This window comes from Gallinula chloropus (genome assembly GCF_964237585.1).
Source record: "Gallinula chloropus genome assembly, chromosome: 20".
NCBI classification, from domain to species: Eukaryota; Metazoa; Chordata; class Aves; order Gruiformes; family Rallidae; genus Gallinula; species Gallinula chloropus.
In genome coordinates, this window is record NC_140105.1 from 9,125,493 (window position 1) to 9,133,948 (window position 8,456).

The window sequence follows — 8,456 nt, forward strand, 5'->3', positions numbered from 1 at the left end:
AATAAAATACCCCCAGGGACACAGAGGAGGTGGGAAGTGCTGGCTGCAGCCATTGGCACCCCCGTCACGAGTGCCAGTGCCGCTGTTGGGCCGCAGGAGATGACAGTAAATGACAGGCCTGGTGTGGAACTGTTGTGCTCTGTGGAAAATATGCTCAATTCTGTGTGTCGCTGCTTGTAAACTGCTGCTGGGAAGCAAAACAGCCTCCAAAACACAGCTCTGAGGAACCCACATGTCAGGCAGCACACTGAGCCCTGGCTGGGGCAGTAGCTGTTAGAGATGGGAGTATGGAAAGAAATCCTTAACTGGAATGTTCTCCAGCACTGGTGGAATGGGGTGGGGGGCGGCTGTAGTCGTCCTTGTGGGAGGGAGAGGATTTGGCACGGGGTCTCTGCTGAGCCCTTCCTTCATCCCACAGCTGTCAAGATCAAGAAGAACAAGGACAACGTGAAGTTCAAGGTGCGCTGCAGCCGGTACCTGTACACCCTGGTCATCACAGACAAGGAGAAGGCTGAGAAGCTGAAGCAGTCCTTGCCCCCAGGTATTGCTGGGTGGGGGGGTGGTAGGCGGTCTGGATTGGGAAGGGGGGGCACAGCCAGAGCCCCCTCCCCGTGGAGGTATCCCAGTGGGGGTCCAGTTTAAGTCGTCTCTTTCTCCTCCCCAGGTTTGGCCGTGAAGGAGCTGAAATGAGCCCGCTCATGTGTAGGTGTCTCCATGTTTGTCCCAACAAATAAAATCCTGAACTGTTCCCTGGTGTCACATTCGTCCTTGCCCAAGAGCGAGGGGGAGGAAGAGGAGGAGAAAAGGGTCTCGTTATCCAGCTGCTGGAAGAGTTTTACAGTGGAAAAATTCAGTCTCTGCCTTAAAATCCCATTCCCGTGGGAGGTCCCGGCGCCTGGGGGGGTGGGAGCGTGGGGCAGGGTTTGCCATGGGGTTTGGGGTGGGAAGGAGGGGGTGGGCTGGGCGCTGCGGTCGAGGTCCCGGTCTCGGTGCCTCCGGCGCTGCGGGGCGCGCTGGGGCTGGGAGCTCGTCCTGCCTGCGGGATCTCTGGGGAGCAGACCCACTCCGGCGGGGTTGTGTGCGGGTCCGGGCCCTGCAGCCCGGGTTGTCTATGGCGGGGCGGGGCCGGGGGCGGGTCCCGGGGCAGCCGGAGGGGAGGGGCGTGCTGGCGGGGCGGGGCCGGGGGCTGGCTGTGCCGAGCCCCGTGGCGGCGCGGAGCCCCCCGCCATCGGCGGCCCCAGCCCGGCCCTGGCCCCGCCATGCCGCCCGCCCGCGCCGACTACCTGGCGCCTTGGTGGGCGGCCTGGCTGCACGGGCTGCCGCACCGCGGCCTCCGCCTCCAGCCTGTGCCCGCCGTCTTCCGACCGCAGGACCCCGACTACCAGCAGGTACCGACACCGGGACCCTGAGCACCACCACCTCCCACCCCTTCCCTCCCGCGCCCCTTGGCTGGGGTCGGGGCTCCGCGGGCGGGTGTCCCGCTTGCCGCCGTGTCCCCCCCGCGCTCCCCGCCGTGCGCGATGGCCCCTTTCATCCGCCGGCGCCCGGCGCCAGCTCTGATCTCACGGCTGCACAAAGCGCCCTTCTTCCCCGGGCCAGCAGCGAGGGTGCGGGCGGCCCCCCCACCCCTCCGTCCCTCCCCGCTCCGGGCCAGCCGGTACCGGTACCCGCGGGGTAGGGCCGGTTCTGTACGGGGGTGCGAAGGGGATCACCCCTCCCCTTGGAGCTCTCGAACCCTCGGCGGTGCCACGCACCCACCGCAGCCCCCGCTGTCCCGGGACGCGGAGCGGCCGTGACCTCTAAACTGGGGGATGGGGAGGGAGGGGATGCAGCGCCCGTGCCCCGCTGCACCCCATCCTCTGCGACCCCCTGCGCGGGGACAGGGAGCGGACGCTTCCTCTTTCCCCGTGTGACTGTCCCGTGGGACGCTGGATGGGGCCGCATCCTGCCCATTGCTGGGTGCTCCGCTGCACGTGATGTCCACGGGCGCTGACTGTCCCCTCTCTCCTTCCCCAGTCGCTGCTTTTCCTGGGCTTGGTGGCTGCCGTCTGCCTCGGCCTCAACCTCCTCTTCCTCACCGTCTACCTGATCTGCCTGTGCTGCTGCAAGAGGGACCAGGACCCTGAGACCAAGCGGCCCCACTCCTGTTGTGTCACCTGGATGGCCGTCACCGCTGGGCTCATCTGCTGGTGAGACCAGGGATGGGGACCTGGTGCTGTCCCCTCGTCACCGAAGGGGATGTACACCCCAGCCACGAGTGGCTTTAATTAGATCTGTGCCGCTAAATCCGCTCCATCCCTCTCCATCCTGCCGATACCGGGGTAGCCCCGGGGACCAGCCGCTCTCCATCCCTGTCCCTGCCATGGCTGTGCCACCTTCCCAGCTAATCCCGGACGGGAATGGGGCCGGGTCACTAATCCCAGCCCGGAGCAGATGGCAGGCGGCAGCGTGACCCAGCTGGCCGGTCCCGTGTGCTCCTGCCTTTAATTGTGACTGGAGCAATTAGATGAGGGGACACTTCTTTACCCGCCAGCGCTCTAGGGGCTTTCCAAGCCGGTCCTGGTTTTTGGCAGCCTGGTGCTGGGAGAACCTTGTGCCAGCCGGTCCGTGTGCCCCCCGGCAGGCCTGGCCTGGGGGAGGGGGGGGGATGGGGTGGGACATGGGGCCCTTTGGCTGCCCGGCCACGACCCACTCTGCAGACAAAGGGGCTGGTTTTGCCGGGGCGGAGCGAGATGGCTGCCTGCGAGCGCTGTATGGAGCAGGGAAACAGCACTAATGAGCTCAGCGTGCTTCCCATGGGATTCCCCCCTCCCCAGGTCTTCCCACTCCTCCAGCCTCTGGGCACCCTGTGAAGCGCAGCAGTAGGGCTGGGATCATTCAGCAGCTCCCCTGGGGCTTGAAACCCCACCGACAGCCATAGTGAGCTTGTCTGTGGCTATTAAAGGCCTCATTGTGGCAAATGGGTCATGTCTGTTGGTTTTACCAGCATCTGCTGCAGGGATGGAGGCAGCACCGCATGCTCCAGCTGCGTGGGGGCACGTGCCTGGCCAGGGCAGGGTCACATCCCTCCTTGAAGCTGGCTCCAACCTCCAGCCCATCTTTGCCCGCTGGAGCACCAGGTGCTGGGCAGCACCAAAGTGCCACGGTGAGCTCGGCACCCGACCCAGAGTGACCGTGGCACGGCCACCAGCCCACCAGAAGCGGGTTTAATTGGGAGTGGCATCGCTTCCAGCACATTCCCCTGATCTGCAGCACATTCCCCTGCACCCCCAACCTCTCGGGGTTTGGCAGGAGGAGATTCAAACCCGCCATGGCCAGCCCATGGAGCAGCTCCAGCCTCTGGTGGGAGCACATCCCTGTCACAGTGCTGTCCCTGTCCCATCTGTTTTGGCTCTGCCACACCAGGGTGGGGTCCCCTGAAGCGGGGATGCTCAGGGGAATGTCCCCCTGTCCAGCTGGTGTCCCCAAGGCAAGGCATCCATATTGGAGTAAGTGTTTCCCTCCTGTCTTCTGACTGGGGTCTCCTCTCTGCCCACAGCACAGCTGTTGGCATCGGCTTCTACGGGAACAGCGAGACCAACGATGGGGTGTACCAGCTGCTCTACGCCCTGGACCACGCCAACCACACCCTGACCGGCATCGATTCCCTGGTAGGGCTGCAGGACAGGCTCATCCCCCCACATCCGACCCCCTCCACATCCCCCAGGGTCACACCCATCCTGGCTTTATGGGGATGAGGCTGAGCCCTGCCTGCTCTGACCGAGCCCCGGGGCAGGCGTGCGCGGGAGGGTGATGTCACCCCACAGAATGAGGCCTTTGTGGCCGGGAAGGGGCGGGGGTGTGGGCTGTGGCATCCCATGGGATAGATCCGTCTGGAACGTGGGGGTGGTTGTTGATGTGGGACTGCTCTCCCAGAGGGCTGGTGTCCCATAGACAGGGTGCAGGCCTGACAGCGGAGAACCCCACCCAGTGCCATCCTGGCAGGGGGTTGACCCTCCCACTGTCCCCAGGTAGCAGGCACCACGCTGGAGATGCAGGTGGGCTTGGAGCAGCACCTGGCACGGCTGAACGAGCTCCTGGCCACGCGGGGGGACTACCTGCAGACCCTCAAGTTCATGCAGCAGTTATCCAGCAGCATCGTCCTGCAGCTCTCAGGGCTGCCTGTCTGGAGGGACACCAGCGCCGACCTCACCGTGCTGGCTGGACACGTCGCCTACATTGAGTATTACCGGTGAGCTGGGGGCATGGCACGGCGCTGGGCTGCTGGAGCATCCCCTGGCAGGGCTGTTGAGGGTGGGCATGTGTGTGACAGAGCCTTCTTCTGCACCCAGGTGGTTGGCTTACCTCCTCTTCTTCATCCTCGTCCTCACCGTCTGCCTCCTGGCCTGCCTGGGGCTGGCCAAGCGCTCCCGCTGCCTCCTCACCACGTGAGTACCTACAGCCAGGCTTGGTGCTGCTGGAGCTGCCGGGACAGGGGGCAAAGCTGGACCCCCTGATACACTCTCCTACCCCTCTCCCTGCAGGATGCTGTGCTGTGGGCTGCTGACACTCATCCTCAGCTGGGCCTCCGTGGCCGTGGACACGGCAGCGGCAGTGGTGAGCAGAGCTGGGAGGAGAGAGAGGGGTGGTACCAGCTGTGCTGGGGCAGAGCTGAGGGATGTGGGTGCCCATCCCATCCCATCCCATCCCATCCCATCCCATCCCATCCCATCCCATCCCATCCCATCCCATCCTTCCCGGTGCTGAGCACGTCCCTCTTGTCCCCACAGGGCACCAGCGACTTCTGTGTGGCCCCGGATAAGTTCGTCATGAACCAAACAGAGAGTGACATCAGCGCAGGTGAGAGCATGGCATGGAGATGAGCTCAGGGTGGGGGACCCCCAAAACATGCTCAGGTCAGGAGGGTGCCATGCTCTCCGCATCCCCCTTCCCCACCCTGCACCCCAGGGTGCTCACACTGACATCTCCCGTTTGCTTTGCAGAGGTGGTTCACTATTACCTGTACTGCGACCAGAGCCTGAGCAACCCCTTCCAGCAGGTACAGAGGAGCCAGCACCCTGTTCTGTGCTGCCTGGGGTGGGGGGGTGTCCTCAGGGGCCCTGCAGCTCCGTGACCACTCCCCATTCCTCCCTTGCAGGCTCTCACTGTCTTCCAGCGCTCGCTCACCACCATGCAGATCCAGATCCAGGGCCTGATACAGTTTGCGCTGCCCCTCTTCCCCACCGCAGAGGTACGGGGTGGGGGGAGCCAGGGTCCTGTGTACACCCCCCCCTTCTATTCCCCATCCTGTCCAGCGTTGCCCTGACCCCCACCCACCCTTCTCCTGCAGAAAGACCTGCTGGGGGTCCAGCGGCTCCTCAACTCCTCGGAGACCAGTCTGCACCAGCTCACAGCCATGCTGGACTGCCGAGGGCTGCACAAGGTGAGGAGAAGGGGGACCAGGACAGGGGTGAGCAATCCCTGGGGTCACCCCCCACCCCCACCAGCCCTGCCCCATCCCCTCTTCTCACTGCAGGACTACATGGACGCCCTAATCGGCATCTGCTATGATGGGGTGGAGGGTTTGCTCTACCTGGTCCTCTTCTCCTTGCTGGTGGCCGCCTCCTTCTCCACTGTCATCTGTGCCACGCCGCGTGCCTGGAAGCACTTTGTGGGCAGGTGGGTCTGCCCACAGCCACCCTGCCTTGAACGGGGTGGGGGGCACAGGGCTGCGTGTGGGGTATAAGCTGGGCAGAGGAGCTGCCTTTGGAGCTGGGCAGGGGGTGAGCACCGGAGCCTTGTCCCCACAGGGACCGGGATTACGATGACATGGATGAGGAAGACCCCTTCAACCCGCAGGCGCGTCGCATCGCCACCCACAACCCAGCGCGGGGGCAGCTCCGCAGCTTCTGCAGCTACAGCAGCAGCCTGGGCAGCCAGAGCAGCCTGCACCCCCCAGCACAGACCATCTCCAATGCCCCCGTCTCCGAGTACATGTGAGCTCCCCCCTCCTTTCCTCAGCAGTCCCCCCCCCATTTCAGGGGTCCCGCCGTGCCCCCGGCTCTGACGCGCTCTCCTCCTCCAGGAACCAAGCCGTGCTCTTCGGAGGGAACCCGCGCTACGAGAACGTCCCCCTGATCGGCAGAGGTTCTCCTCCCCCCACGGTACGCTGGACAACCGAGGCCAAATCCTTCTTGTGACACCCCGTGGGTCGGGGTGGGGGTTAGCTGGGTGACAAGCAGCCCCTCTGCCTGCTGGAAGACCCGCTCGCCCGGGGGCACCCACGAGTTCTGCCGGGGTGGGGACGGGGATAGGGATGGGTGAGCTCGCCCCCCCTCTCCCTCCTGCCCTTGCAGAGGACGTGCCCCAGCTGCGAGCGCATCCATCTCGCTAACCCAGATCCCTGCTGTGGGGAGAGGTCACCAGCCACGTGCTCAGACCAAAATAGTTCTCCCTTCAGCTGCTCTTCTCTGCTTTATTTCTTATGTATTCTGACTTCCACAGGACGTTTGTCACAGCCCCCCTGTGTGTGTTTGCGTCCCCCCATTTGTTTAAAACCCCCCCCCCACCATTAACACCTCCTTTATTTCCTTTATCTTTTTAATTTATTTATTTTATTTCATTTTTTTGCATCAATTATTTTGGAGCTAAGTTGTCCATCAAGAGTAAGTTCAGCCACTTCCTTCTCCCTCCCGGTCCTTGTGGGCAGCACCTGGGTTCCCATCCTCCTTCCCCTCCTGGGTGCCTCCCTCTATCCCCTTTTCCCCATGGGACTGGTTTGCTTTTGGGAGGAGCGTGGAGGGCTGGAGGCCATGTTTTGTCCCCTGAAGGATTTGCAGTTCCTATGTGCTGGAAGTGGTCCCCATCCCTTTCTTGCCTCAGTTTCCCCATCTCTACCCGACTTGCCCTTCATGGGCATGGCCGTGGCACCACAGTGGGGGCCGGTGATGTGTCTCTGGCCACGCTGCCAGGGCAGGGACAGCGTGAAGACTTTTGCCATCAGGTGAAAGCACAGAGCCGTGCTGGAGGCTGTAATCCGATTGCAGGGACTGGGCAGCTGGCAAGCCTCTTCCTTCGGGGGATGGGGACAGAAAATGGGGGGGATTAATCCGAGCGTCTCTCCCCGCCCTGAATGGTCTCATTTAACCAGGATTCAGATCCCTGAGGAAGGACTTTCATGGTCCAAAATAACAAACTCGGAATAATCTTCCTTAATGCCTGGCCAGGCTGCCCCTCCCTCCTTTCCTCCCTCTCTCTCTCCCTCCCTCCCTCCCATCCGCCTGAAGAGTGCTGGAGCAATTGAATTCTGCACCGTTGGTGGGGCAGGGGGGTGCTGGAGGGTTTGGCCCTTGCCCTGGGCTTGCTGCTACCCCCTGCCCAGGTTCAGCCCCCCCCAGCATTGAGGGCACACAGTGGGTCCCAGCACAGCCAGGGTTCAGTTTAGGTGTGCACAGGGAAGATCAAAGCTCAGCTCTGGGGAGACATGGCTGTCAGGGGTATCCCCCATGGTTTTGGGGCTAAACCCCATCCTGCTCTGCGTACCAGCCATGTGGTGAGGGGAACTCGAGCCCCTCAGGATCAGACACATCCTGGCTTGGTGATTCAAGCAGAATCTGCTGGAGTTGGAAAGGTGGAGGATGGAGCTGGCTGAGGGAAGGGGCAAAACAAACCCCACAGCACCTGAAGCATCTTGAGGCTCACCCCACAAGGTGAGGGGCTCCTTCCAGCCCTCAAAGAGGCTGTGACAGGGTCTGGTCCCTCACCCTGGGGACCCAGGCAGATAAATTCATTGACAACCAGTACAAGTGGAAACAGGAGGAGTCCTCAGGGGCTCAGCAGTGCAGGGATGGGCTGGTGGGGGTGCGGCCTGTGTTTGGAGGGGGGGTGCACTGATGCCATGTCGTCTCCCCGCACAGTACTCCCCGAGCATGCGAGCCACCTACCTGTCCGTCACCGATGAGCACGTCAGGCCGCACGGCGCCGAGTTCCCAGCCTAAGGCGCTGAGCCCCGAGCAGCTTGCGGGAGGAGGAACCGCCGCCGGCGTCTCTGTGACCCAAACCAAAGACCACCGGGACAAGAGGCGGTGGGAGACGCAGCGGCGGAGGCCAGGCCCCGGCGCTGGGGAGTCCCACACGCTCTGTGCACCCTCCTCTCCTCCTCGGCAGCTTCTGCTGGGTCTCAAGTCTTCCTGCCTTACGGCTGACAGCGGCACCGGGGCTGAACACCGGCCGGCAGCGGGGCTCCTGGTGCACTGGGAAGACTGGAGATGCTTCACGCCCTCCGGTATCGGCTTCTCCTTCCTGCCCGCACCAGCTCGGGGATGTTCTGTGCCACAGAGGGCAAGCCTCCCCCAGCTCCCTCTGCCTGGGACCATGGGTTGCCCCCCGCCCCCCAATGACAGCCCCTCATGGGGGGTCCGGGCTCCTTCGCTCCCGTAGCAATGCAGTACCAACCACTAGTGATCCCAGCCCCTTCC

General features: G+C 63.4%; 2 protein-coding genes across 3 annotated transcripts in view; both read left to right on the top strand.

Moving 5' to 3' along the window:
• The window catches only part of RPL38 (ribosomal protein L38), a 225,277-nt gene extending 224,529 nt beyond the window's left edge, over positions 1–748 (top strand). For both annotated transcript variants that reach the window (XM_084273402.1, XM_084273401.1), the window contains exons 4-5: positions 419–541; positions 665–748. In XM_084273402.1, the coding sequence (XP_084129528.1) occupies positions 419–541; positions 665–690 (149 nt within the window). In that variant the 3' untranslated portion in view covers positions 691–748. The remainder of the gene's footprint in view (positions 1–418; positions 542–664) is intronic.
• Positions 749–1,259: 511 nt separating this feature from the next.
• On the top strand, positions 1,260–8,212 carry TTYH2 (tweety family member 2; the record flags this gene model as incomplete). The annotated part of the gene is made up of 14 exons (XM_084273628.1): positions 1,260–1,388; positions 2,017–2,189; positions 3,539–3,650; positions 4,011–4,231; positions 4,332–4,427; positions 4,524–4,596; positions 4,770–4,839; positions 4,983–5,038; positions 5,138–5,230; positions 5,330–5,422; positions 5,516–5,658; positions 5,790–5,975; positions 6,065–6,143; positions 7,896–8,212. The coding sequence occupies 14 exons, from the start codon at positions 1,260–1,262 to the stop codon at positions 7,974–7,976; spliced, it is 1,605 nt and encodes a 534-aa protein (XP_084129754.1). The 3' UTR covers positions 7,977–8,212.
• Positions 8,213–8,456: the final 244 nt, after the last annotated feature.